Source organism: Triplophysa dalaica, chromosome 16, assembly GCF_015846415.1.
Source record: "Triplophysa dalaica isolate WHDGS20190420 chromosome 16, ASM1584641v1, whole genome shotgun sequence".
Classification (NCBI taxonomy): domain Eukaryota; kingdom Metazoa; phylum Chordata; class Actinopteri; order Cypriniformes; family Nemacheilidae; genus Triplophysa; species Triplophysa dalaica.
The window spans coordinates 6,277,071-6,295,967 of record NC_079557.1 but is presented as its reverse complement, the minus strand read 5'-3'; the positions used below and the strand labels follow the sequence as shown (position 1 = coordinate 6,295,967).

Below are 18,897 nucleotides of genomic sequence, written 5' to 3'. Positions count from 1 at the left end.
AATAATCTCAAAGAAGTGTCATATACAATTTTCAATCGAGTCTATCCAGTTAAATCATTGGTGATACAATTTATTTAAAGTGGATGTTGTAGACCTGTGTGTTTTGCAAGACTTCCCCTGAGACATTTATTTTGGGAGTGTCCTAAGACACTATAATTACTTATAAATTAAAACTATGTGTTTTGGGGATATTTCATTGGAGGATAATATTGATGTTTATATTTGATTTAATTATTATAATTGCCCGTTTTCATATTCGTAAAGTGAAATGGTGTGAAAAAATACCAAACTTTGAGCATTTAAAAAATTAAGTTAAGATATATTTAGAAACCGTACTTACAACTAAAGCTGTAAAACCAAGGAAACTATAAAGCTATTAAATAAATAGTAGCTTTTTATGTGAAAGGCTTTCAGTTTAAGTTTTTTGTTGTTTTAAATAAAAATACGTTTTTATTTTTTTTCCTATACCCCTGACTTGTGTAGGCTTATGTAATCTTGTTTGTATTATACTCAGGCTCGAATTGAACCAAGTTCTATGAGAGGGACCCCCAATAAGACTTTTTTTTGGTGGGGGTTAGTCTCCAAATATACAATTTATACAAAATACACATTATATTTGGTAATGATATGCATGGCTATATACTATATATTGAAAACAGGCTTACAGAAAGAACATCTTGTGATGTGGGGAGGGGCGTTTCAATTTGAAAGAGACTTGACAACTAGCCCAAACAAACTTAGCATAAATTATTGTAAATAATTAATTCACAAAATATACCATATCCATTGCATGAATTTAATCACATTTGTCATAATTTTTACTCAAATACAAATATAAAAGTCCATTTAAAATAAAGTAGATATTTTACTTCTTATGGTCCCTAATGCCTTATGGGGGTCCCGGATCCCCCCAGTCCCCCTTCAATTCGAGCACTGATTATACTGTTCAAAGTGTTATACGTAAATAAAAAAACGACAATCGGACTCGCTTTTTTTGTGATTATGCAAAAAGTAGACTTGCAACATTTTTTGTAGTAAGGATATTCAAGTTATGAGAAGGAAGAAGAAAACGAATGCCGTTGGGAATGTACAGTTAATCTTTATTACACTCTCATTTGAACACCCATTTATCATTACTTCTACTAACAAAAAAAATCATTGTCTCAATTGTTCAGAGCTTCCAGGGCCTCACTACACAAACGAAATCAAACTATAAATGTAAGTATTAGCAACATATAAGTGACATGAAATTGATCAGGAATGTACACAGAGACCTCAGTGGTCAAAGGCTTGGTTTAAAACATTAACTGCAATCGCAATCATTTGGATGAGATTCATACTCTTACAGTGGATAACAATGATAAACTTAAAATGTCGTCTAGGCAGGAATAATTGTAAGTGCTGGACTGTCTCAAAATGTTATTTAAAAAAAATTAGTCTATCCCTCCCCTAACCCAACACAAGTGCACTGAATATCAAAATTACAAAAGAATATAAACATGAAAAAAATCCATTCCACACAATCAGTGGTCCATCTTCCCTCGACAATATTCCCATATTAAGCCAAAAATCTTTTCACTCTTGAATGATGCCATCAACCATTAGAATCTACAGCTACGCATTCTCCAGTAAGAAACTTGTTAATTTGAAACAGAAATTTAAAACCCTTGATGTGCAAACACCTACACAATGTTCTGGAGCTTTAATAGTATAAAAACATAGGACATACAGCAGTGATTTGTAAAGCTGATGTGTCACCTTGTGGTTGAAAAAGGATTTGTCAATGACCAATTCTCTCCAGTATTGAGTGGATTTTCAATGTGCACTGTGAGGATTGAAATAGATGTATAGCTTGCACAATGCTTCAATTAAATGAACTCCACTATCGCTACATCAAAATATTAAACAAAACATTTGTCTGGTAAATTGTATGACATTTAAAATAGGAAAACATTTACCGTCTGACCCTGCCACATTTTTTTTAGACTGAGAATACTTCTTGTACTCAGAATAACACGTCTTGCTTTTTGTGCACTTAATTTGTGTTTATGAATTAAAAGTAAAATTCTGTTTTTGTTTTTTAGGGTTTTCCAAGTGCCTCCCTCAAGTCATCTGGTCCTGGCTGCTGTTGAGTTGCACCGAGTTACTGGAGCAGAATGGTCCAGTCAGCCCCAGCGTTCATGCCAGGTTTACGAAGGGTTAACACTGACATTGAGGTATCAAATTCAAACTCCACAGAGGTTTCTTTGCCTGGTTGAGAAAATGACAAGCGGATCAAGAGGACGAAGATGGCAACCCATATCATCTTCAGCATGAAGGCCATTTCAAAGACGACATAAATTGATGATCTTACCATTCACTTTAAGAAGAACCTTGCTGGGCTTGCTGGCCCCCAAAATTAAAATTTTCTCAATCCAGGAAGGAGTCGAGAAGTTACAATCTGGACACAGGTTCCTAAGAAAAGGATTTTTTTAGTCAAAATTAAATTACAATCTAAATCAATGTTTAGAAAAAAGGAAAAGGGGGAAGATATATAAATACCTAGACGTGAGAACTTTTTTGGCATAAGTGAGACTCCGGTGAATGAATTCTTTCTTTTTATCATAATTAAAAGTATGGCCATCATCAATATAGAGTTCTCCTTCAGCAAATTTCTAAAAGTAAACAAATCTTTTAGACTGTCTGATACATAAATTATGCATCTCATCTGGCAAGTGAAGAGACTGAACTGACTTCCTTACCTGAGGACTAAGAGCCACATACAAGGTGTACGGGTCATTTTCCATGCATACAGATGACCTACGGACTCTTTCTTTCGTAGGAATGATAGAACCACCACGCTGGAACACTGGAATCTAAACAAGACATTAAAACCCAAATAAACCACTTACTGTGAAAACAACGTTATATAACAAATGCTTTAATGCTTGAATGACAACAGTTCTTACAGAGCTAAGAGTAACTGGAATGTAGAGATTTTGTGCGCCGCTTTGCTTCTGGAAAGTGTGCACATCGTACCAAACCTAAACAGGAAAAAAATTATTATAATATTTAATAATATTTATAATATTTAGTCTGGATCACTGTAATTTAAAAAAATAAACGATATCACAGAAACACAGGAGCTGTTCCGAATGCAAATTCATATCATACTTCTCCATCTCCAGGCAGGTAGGCTGTAACTCCACGAGCCCCTTCCTCAGTGACAGGGTGAACCAACATATCTCTCCCTGGAAAAAAAAACAAGGAGGTTGAGAAATGTTAAAGCTAAATTTGATATTTTTCAAATAAAATAAGAGAACACGGTCTTATCGCTTACCAAGAAGGAACTCATCGTCAATGGTAAAAGTAGAAGTGTCCATTGGATACTCAACCCACAGTGGTCTAAGACCAGACAGGAAAGAGAAAACATTGATGTGTAATAGAATGACCAAGTATCATTGACAGACACATCCAAATGGATTTAACTCACCTCATAACTGGCATTCCAGTTGTGTGCGCATGGTAGAAGAGCTGGTACCAGTATGGCAGCAGGGCATAACGCTGACGTATTGCCTCTCGGATGAGAGCCGTGTTTTCTGGGCCAAAGAGCCAAGGTTCCCTGCGCGGTGTGTCAAGATGGGCGTGAGCGCGGAAGAACGGCTGATACGCACCTGTCTGGTACCAGCGAACCAACAGCTCAGTGCTGGGATGCTTAAAAAAGCCACCAACGTCAGCTGTATGAGAAATAAACATCTTGGAAATTTTAACGCGGGCAGAAAATATGACGTACACAAACTGCGTGACTGACTGAACCACAGTGGGTTATGATGTAATGCCCAAAGAGAACCGTACTGATGCCAGTGTTTAGAAAATAAACCATGAAAGGCAACCTTATAGTTGTCTATGCATATTAAGTTGGGATACGAGAAAATATTAAACATTGCATACAAGTTTAAACAGAATGTCTGGAATCATGACTGACCACCACAAAAAGAGATGCCAACGAGTCCAAGGCTTAGACACATGGGAATAGAAATCTTGAGATGGTCCCATTCAGCTGAATTATCACCAGTCCAGACAGCACCTGATAAAATGGACGACACAATGTGCATTTACAAAAAATTTTAACGAAAGCTTATTTCATGTGCTTTACATTTACAAACATAATAAATTCACCATATCTCTGAGAGCCAGCAAAGAAAGCTCTGGTCAGTACAAACGGCCTCTCAACTCCACCAGATCGCTGAATCTGACCCTCGGCAGTAGCCATGTGCTGCAAAGATTTAAGTAATTTAGGGAAAATAAACAAAAAGCTTTTTTTAAATGACAATATACGCTTACCCTCACTGAAGGAGGTATAGCATTATAAAGTGTAACAATGTTGATTAAGGAACAGTTCAACAAAAATTGAAATGACTGTCTTCATTTACTCACCCCCTTCTTAATAAATGTTTTTGTTCTGTTGAACACAAAAGAAGATATTTTGAAGAATGTAGAAAAGCAAACACTCCAGGGGCACTTCTGACTACCATTGTAATTTTTCCTAATATCAAATCAAATCAAATCCCTTTATTGTCACTCAACCATATACACAGGTGCAACAGTAGGTGAAAAACTTGAGTGCAGTTCCAACCAACATGGCAGTAAGACAGACATTTCTTGTACACATTTACGCAGTAAACATTTCTGTTTACACCAGAATACAACAAATGACACGTAATATACATAATAATTATACACAGCAGGAAATTTACACAATGTGCGTGTAAACCGTGTACACCGGATCTGAATCTGATAGTCACTGGTGGCCTAGAACTGTTTGGTTACATTCTTACAAATATCTTTCTCTATTATCATCAGAACAACTCTAGGGTGAGTAAATTGATGTCAGAAATTTTTATTTTTGTGTGAACTGTCCCTTTAAGGCTCCTCAATAAGATCCTCACCACATATAGTCCATAGAGATTGTGTATGTCTCTGTGTTCCCATGTCCCATGGAGAGCATCTTTGTGCATGGTAACCTCCGGGCCGTTGAACACAGAAGGCTCATTCATGTCATTCCAAGTAAAGAGGTTCTCCATCGAGCCCTGAAATGAAACATGGCGATGGATTTGCTTGTATGATTTAATCTAGATCTTAGCATTACAGCATCTCTCTTCTAACTTCCTGGAACTTCTCTTTGTGCTTATTCTGCAATAAGATGGTTCTGAATTTTTTTGCAAACAGATTTTTGTGGCTTTCACTTCTGGACCTTGCAGAAGGGAAATGAGGTAGAAAAACTACACCACATCCTGACTTGGTGAGACAAACGTGTAGAGCTGTGACATCAGCTTCAATGTATATGCAAACTAAGGATGCCACAATACTCAATATAATATCGAAAGATTCGGTATGACCTCCACGGTTCAATACGTGCAAGTTTTGCGTTAAAAAAAATTGTGTGCTTAATTACACTGTGAACTGGCCCTGTCCGTGTTTGTCTGTAGGCTGAGATAGATAAATGTATCCCCACGAGTAATATCTAATAGCAACGGGCAGTGAAGCGTGACTGCCAGCAACACGAAAGGCAATGTGCTGTTGAGTATAATGCTGACGAACAGACGCAGGCTGACTTTATTGTATACCCGTTGTACTAAAGTGATAAAGTCCATTTTTGGCACATCAAGAATGTATTTTACACTGCATACGAAAGCAGCACGTTCGCGTTGCTCTCAGCACATGCAGAAAGAGGGTCTATTGCACCCGGACAAAGTCCGTTTAATGAAAGTCATGGAACTCCGCAGTCTTTCGGACAGTCGTTTACATCATAGCAAGAGCGCCTCCAATTAGCAATGCATTTCTTCCAATTTATTGCAATGGCAGTGGCGCACCTTGTTAATATATTATCTTTGGCCTTTACCATTGAGCGCACGTTTACTTCCATTATAGCAATCGCAAGTTTGCATTACGTCATTTTAAATACTCTGCCAGTGTTAATCTTTACATTCATTCAATACACCAATAATTTGTACAAGTTGATTCTTGCTAGACAATTATAAAATAAGTCAAGTAAAATAAAGAGAATTTCCGTAAAATAGTTTTTTCTTCTTCTTAAGGTTTTACTATTCGGGTCAAATAAGCATAAAACAATGAAAAAACACTTTAATGTGCCGAAGCCATCAGAACCGGACTGAAAACCGTGAGCGAAAAACAAAGGTTCGCGTCGAACCGTGGGTGAGCTGTATCGTTGCATCCCTAATGTAAACACAATGCTGAAGCAAGCATTAAATAAAATGTTCTGACATTCTTACTGATCAAAAGTATTAGGATCTTAACCATTTAAGTGCTACCTCTTCAAAAAGTATTAAACTTTACCTCATACTGATCATAAGCAAACATACTGGCCCACCAGGCTTGCATCTCTGGATTTGTGAAGTCCGGGTAACCAGAGTGTCCTGCGAGACGGACAAAAACAAAAGCCTTGAAAGTGCATTGCAGTACAGCAAACATAATATTATGCATCTTATTACAAAACACTGTGAGTTCAAAATCACAACTAATGCTAAATAAATTCAAGTACATCATATTTCTCACCTGGCCAGCACCAGCCTTCATAATTCCCACCTTCTTTGTTTTTAGTGTAAAAGTCTTTAGATGTAATCTCACTGTGGATTTTGTAGGCACTATCAACTTTGATGTGGGGGTCTACTATAGCCACCATCTAGAAACAAAATGTTAGAATTGTGAATATGACAAATACAGCTTTAGTATACCAAATTATATTCAAAAACAAGTTTTGCAAACAACAGGGACTGACCTTCCGTTTCTTGTCCGATATCCCCTGTAGCATTTCTTTAGGCTGAGAGAACTTGTGGGGGTCCCAGGTGAAGTATCTCTTGCCATCAGTATGCTCGATGTCAAGCCATATGAAGTCATATGGGATGTCATGTTGGTCAAAGCCCTGGTCCACTGAGCGCACATCATCCTGGTCATTATAATTCCAGCGGCACTGGTGATAGGCCAGACTGGCAAGGGGAGGAAAAGACTGGGTGCCTAGAGGACAAACAATATATTACTGGTCATATTTTTTATTATAGATCTAACAGGATTTTTGCGAATGTTGCGGTATATACCTGTAAGGGAAGCGTATTGTGAGAAGACATCTGCGGGTTTAGGACCAAGCATGATGAAGACGTCGATGATGCCACTTTCAGAGATCCAGCGAACGTCAGTCTGTGGCGTCTCGCTGGAGCCTTGAACGAAGTCTAGCATCTTACCAAAAACAGTCTGGATGGAGAAGAGGAGATGTGTCTGGATCAATAGAGCACCCTAAAAAAAGCCCTTTAGATATATTAGGGACCTTAACAACCTCTTACCTTTCCAGCTGTGTTAGAGCTAATGTCTACCCATGTCTCAGCTGCATTAAGCCAGAAAATACCCATAGTCCTCTGTGCATTATGGGCCAGCATGACAGGCACTGATCCATATAAGGCCATTGGATTATAGAGCTCATACTGAAACACATCTAGGTTATATAGCCTATATGGTTCACCACCGCTAGAAAGAGAACAACATTTGTATGTTAATGATTGTTTATTACATAGAAGGGAAAATATTTCGAATTGGTTATAACGCTCAATTGGCGAGGCATGGGCAAACAAAACCAATATTGTTAGTCTTTAATATGCTTTAAATAAAAGAAACACCAACTGTAAATGTTATTGTTACTGGAAAGATGTTTCTCTACAAATGAATGTTTCTACTCACTCTGTAGTCTTAAGTTTTAGGCTGTCAGCGTGCTCTGGAATTCCATAAACATGTTCTACACCAGGCAGGGAAAAGTCTAAACTTATGGACGTGGGGCCTAAGAAAGAATTTTAGACCAACACAGATGATAATCATTAAATAATATCCATGCACAACTTCAGAACTGAAACTGTAATGCAATTATTGTGCAAGACTGATTTCATGCCGCCGCCGCCATGTTGAAATCAAAATCGATGATTTTATGATCTTAAATGTTACGATATAAGCATAAGACACATGTCACACGAGCTGTTTTACTTTACCATTTAAGCTATAACATCACATATAAGTGACTATTTAAACTGCCCTAAACGGGTTTCATACACCCACACACAGCAACTCTAACGTTCTACTCTCAGTTCATGTCTATCAAGCCATCTATATGCAAGTGTACATTTAAAAGTTGAAGGAAATACTTACAGCAAAATATTTTATTAACAGAAAGCACGAGAAAAAGCTGTACTCGCAATAGAATTCACATGGTCTTTAATTAGCCAATAAACATACCATTTGGTTTAGTATCTGTGTGAGATTTAAATGTTTCCTCCCACAGGCCGGATTCCTCTTTATCACTCTCTCTCTCTCCCTCTTCCTCCTGTTAAGAAAGAGATAAAAGAAAATAGGATCCATTGTGAAGAATGACATCCCAAGTTTCACACAGATGCTCGTGTTACATAACGGCTACAAACAGTTGTAAAACCAGATAGGCTGCAGTAACCGGATGAGCTAAAGTCAAACAGAAGACGTGGCATGTTGCCACTAACCTGCAGAGTTTACCCAAACACACCCACAAATGAACATAAAGCTTGAATACTGACCTTGTCTCCGTCCTCTTGCTGTTGAGCCTCATCTACATTGTCTTTCACTTCTGCACCATCAGGTTGTGCTTGCCTTTGATAAAAACAACACTAGTTACAAAATATTCTGTACAAAGTCCGTCGGAGAAAAGCATCTGCCTTTATGCCTAGATAAAAACTGAATTTAAAAAAACACTAACATGAAGAATTTTATTATTAGTTTGCTTTTTTTCTATATTAGCCATACATCAAAAGTAGGTCAGTTGCATTTTATTCGATGCATTTACTTTTTTCTACCCTAAGGGTTAATGTCTACCTAGGCATTTCTGCCAGCGTACAGCGTTTTTTCAATTGTTTCCAATGGTAAGGTGCAAAAAGCTGCCATTTTGTTTTCCACGCTCAGCGCTGGCATTCAACCAGGACCCCAAAGTTGAAAACTACTCAACTTGGGGCAGAACACTGCACCCGCTGCATTTTATTTTTTGTGGTAAAATGTAAATGGCTTTTAGAACATAGATAGAAAAGGCAAATGCTCACGTGTCCTTGCGAAGTTGCAGGTGTTCAAAGGCCAGCAGGCCACGAGAGTTGAGGGACAAGAGCACTTCAGGTCCCTCCATAATGTCCAGCCTGAAGGGACGTGCACTGACAATCAACCTCTGGCTCTCTGCTCCCAGAGACAACACAACACCGTTTTCATCCTTAGACAACAGTGAGAGACTGGCCAAAATTAGAGATGGCCAGAGAAGAGAGGAAAAGGAAGAGGTTATTCATAAGAGCATGTGCTCGAGTGTGCAATTTCATGGTATGCTCTCCGATCAGAGGGACACTCACGGTTCAGTAGGGGGGTCTGCTATAAGCACGTCTGGCACCTCAAAGCGAGGCTTCAGAGGTTTCAGCTCATTTATCTTCACCCGCGTCATGTTCCCCTGCAGCCTGTAGAGCTCCAGCAACAAATGCACCTGTAAATGGCAAGACAGTAGACCGTGAGCCAAACACAGACTGTTGTCAAGAGGGGACAAGAAGAAACCTCGTATGTTAAAATAATACTGCCTACTGTATTGGGTCTGGGAGGATTTTGTTCAAGACCATTTATGCATTGATTTATGCACCTAACCAGAGTTAAAAAAATATTTAAGTGTTCATGAAATATGAAACAGACCTTGTTGTTGTCATTGATGAGCTGGAGAGTCATTCTGGAGTCACTAAGCTCCAAAGTGTCCAAAAGAGCCCTGTACGGGGAATGGCCCTGTTGGAGCGCCCGTTGACGTCTACAGAGACATAGGAGAGAGATATACATTTATGGAGTTCGATCTCAAAATCTACATACCAAATATTTCTCAATCTTGCCATAAATTACTCACCCTCTTGTCATTTCAAACCTGTATGACTTTATTTTGCAGAACATGTTGCTAACCGAACAACGGCAGTACCCAAAGACTAGCTTAATTTTTGTTGTCCATATAAGAGAAGTCAGTGGGAACTGCCAATTCTAGGTCACAAACATTTTTTTAAATATTTTCTTTTGTGATCTAAAGAAACAATTTCATACAGGTTTGAAATGACAAGAGGATGCAAAAACAATGACAGAATTTTCACTTTGGGTTGAACTATCACTTTAAGTCGGCGTATTTCAGTAGTAATCTGTGATCTTTAAGTGAACTACAAAAATCAAGTTGTATCTTGCAGAGATCACAGGTGAGGTACAGATATACTATATAGCTGACATACTTGCAAAAAGCACTCTGATCACATGTTTTAAAGTTTCCCCGGTCCACAGCAAAGGCACTGCTAAAAAGCAGACACACACAGACCACAGAGAGCAGCCCCATCCTAAAACAGCAAGAGGGGAAAGTTGGAATTAGAGTTAATTTACTATGCATCATGTTGGAATAACAGGGTGGCCTTTACATGGGTAACATAATGAGAATAAACAATAAAACAGTCATGTACTTCCTCATAAACCCCACTTGAGGATCAGTTTCTTGCATGTGATGGACACGTGACTGCGCACAATCGGTGCTCATTCAAATCTTTTGATTAAAAAGAAAATTCAAAGCTAAGGGGTTGTTTAACTTAGGACATATGCATGAAAAAAACATTCCCATTAAACACTAAACGTTGTGCTAAACATTACACATTGCTAATCAATAAAGCTAAACTTTGTCCCCATTCGGTCAGACGATTAACTATTGAAAGACATTCAAGACTTGTATTTGTAATTATTTACAGACATCATTTCATAATCTAAACTAAACGTTACTCTTTAGGTTTTAAGTAAAGGTGATATTCACGAAGTAACGTATATAGGAAACATATCATCTAAATCTACAAACAGATCAACACCACGATACAATGCACCCGCAAATGATCAAATACAAACATTTTATATATAATATGGGTTTGTAGCGGTGTATAAAGACACGCCGTCCTAGATTAACATGACTCGTCATAATGCCAGCGATGCTTCAGACACGCATTCATCCGGTTTTTCATTCGACACATGCATCCTTTAACAGACCAGCTAACTCGCGATTCGGTCCCCAGTTTGCCTAAGATAAAAGCATATAACACTCGGAAAAAACACGGCGATGGATGACAGCTTAAAGTCTTTGTTTTACCTTTCAATGGAGATAACCGCCATCTTGGACGCAGCGTTAAGCCCAGCCTCCCGGTTATTGCAAGAAGGGATACAGCTACGGCCGGAAGTGGTGCAAAACCTCGCCATTTAATTACAATAATTTACATAAGCTAACGCCTACACCTACCCCAACCCTTACCTTACAATAAATAATATATATTAATCAACTGTTTTCAGCGTGACAAAAATTATGCGGTATTGAAGTGCACATGCCCATTGGAGGTAGCTGTATCCCTTCTAGTCAAAATCCAGCCTCCCGGAGGTCGGTGCGCTAGTTGAGTGTGTTAGCTGGAATACCATTGGGTAACAACGGGCCTCTATAGATCACGCTTCCCATGGCAACGAATCCAAATCTTAAATGTATACTTGTTTATCCAAGATAATTGTGTGAGGAAATTGCATCATATTACACTTATGCAATCATCGTTTAGCACAGTTATTACTTAAAATTATATTTCATGTGCTAAGGCAGTTATGATATGCAAATTAAAACAAGCCTACTCATAGTAAAAATTAACTATGGTTTCACTACATTAACAATAGCTTTTATAGTTTAACCATGATATTTATAGTAAAAGAATGTTTATAAAAAGAATAAACAGCTTATATACATTTATAAATAAACAGTAATAATAAATAAAAAACATGTTTAATCATTTTTACTATAATAAAACCATGGTTCATTTTCTTAAGGGTATACTTAACTTTCTGTTTTAGGTGAATAAATATTTTCAAAATTTTTCTTAATCACGGTCAAGACAAAAAAGAGACATCAAACATTTAAGATCTTTACTGGTTTCCAAACAACAAATGCAAGTAGAAAGTGTATTACATTCCAATGTATGCATAAACATTTTCAGTCCTTAAAAAATCTACAAAAAATTGGCTAGACATATTTACTAATACAAAAACAGAGGTGACGGTTAGCAGAACAGTAATTACGTTCATCAGAAATATACTGAATTCTTTGTCTAGATTTCCCACCTCAACATGTTCTCTTTAGAAGTGTCAAATTTACATTTAAGCACTACTTGTTGAAAAAAATTAAATGGAAGAGAAATGTGGAACCTTGATGAACCGATGGCCTCCAGGTTTGAAACAACAGTATGTAACAGAACTTAAACTTGAAATCTCCAGCAAAGGTGTCCCAGACGCTCAATGTTCTTATGGAGAACACTGTGGATGGGTGCAATATAGCGTGCAACATCGCCATCCCGTGAAAAGTCCCGAAAGAACAGTCCCTGATCAGCACAGAAACTGAACTTCTGTGGCATAGGGCTGTTGCCTCGCATGTACTCCCATACACCCAACAGGAGGAGCCTAACTTCAAATGGTGAGATGTGAGGGAAGACCTCATGGATGTTGCTCAGTACTGGTGGTAGAAGCTGTCCCTCACCCATACATGATACAAGCAAACAAGAGGCCTGAAGATGCCAGGGGGAGTCTGATACCAATTGTTCTCTTGATGCTTCCCAATGGGCCAGTAAGGTGGAAAGTAGGCCCCTTAAAACAACCGAACAGTAGCACAAAGCTGGACGTCCAGCTGCGACCACACAAAGAAAATGGAACAACACAGCATTTCCTTCAAAGCAACGTCGAATGTGTATGTCTCGCTCAACTGTAGTTTTCGCATGTTCTTCTGGTGGCCATGACAGTTCTCCGTTTGCTACATCTGGGCAGATGTTCTCAACCAGGGTTACCGCGATGACCTTTGCAGCTTCTGCATTAATGGGAGGAAGCTCTTCTGAAGCAAGCGCTTCTTTGGCATGAGGGTAGCGGCCATTAGCGGCATCTGCAGCAGAGCCGTTTCTAGCGTTACCTGTAGTGCTTCCGCCACCTGAACTACAGCACTGAACAGTCACTGAAAGTAAGGTCTGTATATTATGGATGACTCTGTCTGGATCTGGGTGCGAGGGAGTATGGGGAGGTTTTAAACCCTTTCCAATAACACCAGAATGAAACACGGACCACACGCTACCAGAGAAGTTAACAGAGGTGCCAAATTTACAGTTGATGCCCAAAAGTGAGACACCCAGGTGGTTGGGTGGGTGCGTCATGTCATCACCTGGACTTTCCTGCAGACCTCCAAACAAATCTCTGTTTCCTTTGTGTAAGGCACCTTCCACCAGTTGTTGAAGGACAGCTTTAAGTGTCAAAGGGGAGTAGCCTGCCAGACGTGACAAGAGACGCATGGAGTGGCCCACTTCCTCTTCTCCTGTCTGCGATCCTACGTCAACGCACTCCCCTCGCTGTCGTACAGACACAAAGAAATGAGAGACTGCCGCTCGACATATCAGTAATAGATGAGCTGGAGAACACGCTCGGGGAAGCTGGCTACATGACAGCAATCGGGCAGTAGCTCGAGATACCGTTGTGTCACCATAAAGAAGCAAGGGGCAGAAATCATGAAGGTGGTTGGCAACAGCGATCCTGACTTGTGCAGACATAGACGACTGAGTTGATCTCTCCGCTTCGTTTTTACGATCCTCCTCCTCACTCTGTACGGCTGTAGCAAGGTTGTTCAGGAGCTGACCTAGCTCTTTGTTGTTTAGGTTCTGGGTCTGGATCTGGGCAACGCAGCGAGCTACTGTAGAGGGAAGCAAGCCAGAAAGAGAAGTGGAGAGTGGGGTGTACAGTTGCGAGGCCAGGGCAAGCTCTTCTGAATTGCGGGCTTGGGTGAAGAGCTGACACAAAGCTTCAGTGGCCACACTTGCGCCACCATATACAGATAACAGACACAGGAGCTGATGCAACCAAAGGTGCCTTTTCCGCTCGAGCCGGAGGGTCTCGCCACATAGTTCCCCTATGTGGACCTGGAGCTCATCTAGAAATGGAATCACTTGTGGCATTGCTGAACCAGAGGCAGTTGAATGGTGTTGGTAGGGTTCCTCACCCTCCGGACGGTTGTGCACAAGTTTGTGAAGATGTAGCAGGAGCATTTGCAGTAAGCGATCACAGGCTTCTCGAATACTGTCATGGGGAGAGGGTGTAGGACCTGATATGATCACAGAAGATGGTGTAGCAGTGTCAGCGAGGAACTTTAGCACCCTTGCTCCACCTGAAGGGCTTTGGCTAATGAGATGCACAGCTAGACCTAGCATGTTCTCAAGCTCCTCCCGGGGCAAAGCCTGAAACTGAGCCTGCAGTTGAAGTAGTACAGGTGGTCGGAGAAACTCCACCAGCTCTGCAGAAACAGCACCCAGGAGTGTAGGTGACAGAGCAGCCAGCTGAAGCAAAAAGGGTACGGTGGCCCTCCGGAGATGAGGGGAGTTCTCCCACCCACCTGCCCCAGATGAATGTGGCGGTATGTTTTGAGACGGAGCGGACAAACTGTCTTGGAACATCCTGAGAAGCTCTTTCTTGATGCTATCTGAATGTCTGGAGGCCAGGTGTCCAAGGATACCAACCACTGAGCCTATTTTGGGGACCCTACTGCTCTTGTCTATTGCCTGCTGTTGACTCATCTTCTCAGCGGAGGAATATCCATGTGCATAAAAGTCTTTGAGTCCACAAGCCAGCACCCTGCTGATGATAGTACCAGGGAAAGCAGAGCCAATGTGGGCAACAACCCAGTCAAAATGAGGCGAGTGCTGAACCGAGGTGTCCAGCAACGCATCTACACAGGCATCGGGACACCATGCCAACATGGCTGCCAGACACTGAGAGTAGCACTCCATAAGTGACCGAGTGGCTGCACACGACATCCAAAGTTGCAGCAGCTCATTCAGGCTGGAGGAGTGAGGAGCTGCCCTTCGTCCTGCGTGCTTGCTGCTTAGCTGACCGAGAAGATCTATGGCCCATGTGGACACAAGTGGTGCCCAAGCTTTAGGACTAAGCTTGATAAATTCTGAGAGGACTGCATGAACCTCTTTAATGACATCCTCTAGATTGGAAACGCTGGTGTTGCTTGCTGCACTCATACAGTTGCCTCCATTTTCAATTTCTGCCTCCAGATCTTGTAGGAAAGCTGCAACATATTCATCATACACGCCCCTTAAGTGCTCTAGGACGGCACCGCGACATGCCGGTACCGTTCGAAGGAGACGCACTGCACATCGGGCATGATCGCGAACGTTGAGTTTACGCCCCTGCGTCTGGTCAACACCGCTGATGAAAGCCTTAATTTCTAAAGCCAGCTCTTGAGGGCTAAAAGGGAGGAAAATAGGACTGTTAGTGTATGCAGAAAAAAAATATTTTATAAGTTTAGCCCTCACATCACAAAACTACAAACATCTGTTCACATCGCTTCTTTATTATATATAGACATGATTTATCAGTAGTAACTGTGTGACATGCTTTAGATAATAGCTGGCGGTGTAGAGGTAAATATCTTTGTGAAGAAATAAAATGTCATGATGCTCATAGTGAATAACAATTTAATACATTTAGACATAATTTGTCAGTAGTAACTGTGTGACATTCTTTACATAAGAGCTGGCGGTGTAAAGGTATACATCTTTCTGAAGAAATAAAATGTCATGATGCACATATTGAATAACAATGTATCTATAATGACATACAAATAATATGAAAGAAAATGACTCGGTTGATGTTTTTGTTTAAAAACAAATTTTGTTCATACCACCCACCACTATACATCATCTAGAATGACCTACAATTCCACTTCACCCTATTTGATCATTTTGCAAAGTTCAATTGCCCTGATATATTTTATAAAGGAGTAATAATATTACAAATATATCGTGTTTATTAATGTTTAAGCTGTGTAAAGTTGTTTACATTGTCAAAAGTTTCCTGAATCCGAAAAAAGTATAGCAAACTCTCATCCAAGAAATGACAGTCAAGTTAGTGTATGCCATTTACCATTTAACGATAAAACGTACAAAACATTAGCATAAGCATTAACGTAGTTATCCTCAAACCTTTCCTAACATACTGTAGAGAACCTACTATTCAATGCTTATAAATATTCCATCTAACCATAATGACATCAAAGGAAGAACGAGACGTGGTGTTGTTCCGTATAATTCATCCATTTTGATGCAGATAAATGTAAACTGTAATTTCTGACCTATTTAAGTTGTCTTATTATTGATCAACCTGTAGAATTAGTTATAGATCAACCTGAAAGATTATTTTATCTCACCTGTAATTGTTTAGAGTGTGGCAGTGAGAGGTCTGCATGGCTGACAATGCATTCCCCTCGAACATGGCAGACATCGTTGAGGCACTCAAGCACAATTCTCCATGTACAATATTTTATTTACGTGAAAATGACAGTTATTAATTATTAAGACAGGCGAAATTTACAACTTTTAAAGATTAGAACTCCGTTTCAATGAATGACGAGCATACACCGGAAGTGCAATAACATTATTTCGGCATAGGGAATATAACGGTTGGCCATACACATCGCCCTCTACAGTGTGGGAGAGACTTTGAGCACAAATGTGAGATATATCCAGCTGCAGGCCCGCAGCGCCACAGGTTTCAGTACACATGTATGGTTTCTCGCAGATCGTGCTCCCAAAAGTCTTTGTAGTTTATGTTCTTATTTTCGCATTGATTTCGGTGACTTTTATGTACTGTTTGATATTATTTTCCCCATAGATTAATAAGCCCATTAAATGAATGTATAAGTGTAGCCTATGTGTGGTTTTACTGCTCATTGAGCAGACATCTGGCTAAATGTGGAGGAAGGTGATTTATTCTAAGCTAAACAGTCTTTGTCTGACATGCTATGTTTTCTATACCTTATTTGGTATAACATGTGTCTTGTTTTGCACTAAATAAAGATGTTTCTTCCATATAGTTTCTATACCATTAGGTTATAATAGGTGTCTTATATAAGGATTTGTCTTCCCTGAAATAAATGAATTTAAAAGCTGGATGCCTCTGTGTCTAGTTCTTGTGCTCCCATATCTGCAGAAGAATTCTATCACAACATCCAACCTTTTTCTGATTTGATTTTAAGGGTAAACCAAAACACTGAAAGAAACTTAATGTTCGAAAGGAACCTGAAGTTGAACATATACTGTACAATATCTGAAAACGCTAGCAAATGCATAATCTACATTTTTAGTTATTTTTTGCATAGTGCTTTCTATTTTACTAGATATAATATTTACTTAATATCCCTAATATCTACATAATCAATATATGTTCATTTTGAAACAAACACTTAGGCACCAAGTATAGACTTTCAATGTCAAATATACTTTATTTTTCAGAATTCAAAATAGTATTTGATGTTCATAATTAATATCTAAATAATGTCTATCAATGTCTGTTCAGTTTGAAACAAACCCTTGGGGACAAATGGTAGACTTTTAATGTCAAATATACATTATTTTTCAGAATTCAAATAAACAGAAAAGAAAGTCTTGCATTTCTGAACAAACATTTCAACAAATGAAAATGACAGAAAATGAACTGGCCGAATCAAAAGCCGAAATATCCAGCGCCCGCGCATCCCTTCAGTGCTCGCGTTCTCTCTCACTGGCTGTTATCAAAGGACGATTATGTGAGCGCGCCGCAACAAAGTCTAAAACTAAAACATTTAACAATAAAAGCTCAAAACCACCGAACAGAAACTGACACGTAAGCTCTGTGATGCACGACTGAACGTGATCGGCTTTATGTTTCTGTATTATCGGAGATCACGCTCATTGGCTCGTGCTCGTTGTAAAGCAGAACTTTAAACGCAACAGACTCTTTACAGACGTAATTGATCAGCGGAACGAACTGTCAGTAAGTGATGATGTAGCTCACGTGGACCGTCATCTGGTGCTGATATCACTGAACCTCATGTTAAGCCTGTTTAGAAGAAAAGATGATATTTCCATATTTTTTTATGAACCACATATAAACTTCTCATATGAGTTTGAGTTTGACTGTAACTTGACTACTGTTACACATATAGGCCTAATAATTCAATGTTGAGATGATTGGTTAATATGACAAGGAAATGTATATTTGTTGTATTGTTTTAAAATATGTTCTCCTTAATTGTTGTGGTTTTAGTGCGTTTAATTAATAGAATTCAATAAAAACTATTTCAAAGTTTTTAAAACAAAATTTCGGTATCGGTTTTCGGCCTATAGTGCATCCAGAATTTTCGGTATTGGTTTCGCCACAGAATGTTCATGTCGGTGCATCCCTAGCTGCAACAGTTTGTACACTGTTGTATTTTTTTCTCTTTTAAAATGGTCGTATGTGTCTGCATGGGATGAAATGAACAATACACAACACATCGAATAAATAAAAATAATGAAGATATAATAACCAATAATGAAGATAGATATATCTGGCCAAAAAACAGATTAAATGCTACAACGGTTTAAAACTTTAATAATAACATGTGAAAGATGTGCACATAGTAGTTGTGAATAGACACCCCCATTGAGGTTTAGCCTTATACGCTAGCAAAACTTTTCAACTCGCAAGCAAAACTTTTCGACCCGCAAAAGAAAGACAGCAGAAAAGAAAGCAACATTTGGGCTTTCGTGATGAAAAGTGCACAAAGAAAAATTTATAAATCAAAAGATTAGCACGCAATGCAAATACTTTTGTTATCAATTTCGGAGTTTTTTGGCGATCTTTAATTTTTTTATAAAAAAATTAATTCGTTTTACTCATAAACAGAAGATTTGTGATTGAATATAAAAGACACAAAAAAGATTCCATAGAAGACCAGCGTTGATCGTTGGGAAAACGCAAAGCACCAATTGCGTA

The 18,897-nt window shown here is 39.1% G+C and overlaps 2 protein-coding genes across 2 annotated transcripts; both read right to left on the bottom strand.

Moving 5' to 3' along the window:
- Positions 1–1,079: 1,079 nt before the first annotated feature.
- ganabb (glucosidase II alpha subunit b) lies at positions 1,080–11,461 on the bottom strand. Its single transcript, XM_056770101.1, has 24 exons — positions 11,183–11,461; positions 10,293–10,394; positions 9,724–9,832; positions 9,396–9,523; positions 9,102–9,281; positions 8,586–8,658; positions 8,275–8,362; positions 7,729–7,825; positions 7,338–7,518; positions 7,095–7,248; positions 6,779–7,014; positions 6,556–6,682; positions 6,337–6,416; positions 4,929–5,069; positions 4,159–4,255; positions 3,965–4,066; positions 3,473–3,716; positions 3,320–3,384; positions 3,154–3,230; positions 2,949–3,023; positions 2,742–2,855; positions 2,542–2,654; positions 2,354–2,454; positions 1,080–2,250 (listed from the first exon to the last, which is right to left on the bottom strand). The coding sequence occupies exons 1-24, from the start codon at positions 11,287–11,289 to the stop codon at positions 2,144–2,146; spliced, it is 2,898 nt and encodes a 965-aa protein (XP_056626079.1). The 5' UTR covers positions 11,290–11,461; the 3' UTR covers positions 1,080–2,143.
- A 516-nt stretch (positions 11,462–11,977) lies between these two features.
- ints5 (integrator complex subunit 5) lies at positions 11,978–16,526 on the bottom strand. Its single transcript, XM_056768913.1, has 2 exons — positions 16,310–16,526; positions 11,978–15,348 (listed from the first exon to the last, which is right to left on the bottom strand). Exons 1-2 carry the CDS (start codon positions 16,381–16,383, stop codon positions 12,321–12,323), a joined length of 3,102 nt encoding a protein of 1,033 aa, XP_056624891.1. The 5' UTR covers positions 16,384–16,526; the 3' UTR covers positions 11,978–12,320.
- Between the last annotated feature and the right edge of the window lie 2,371 nt (positions 16,527–18,897).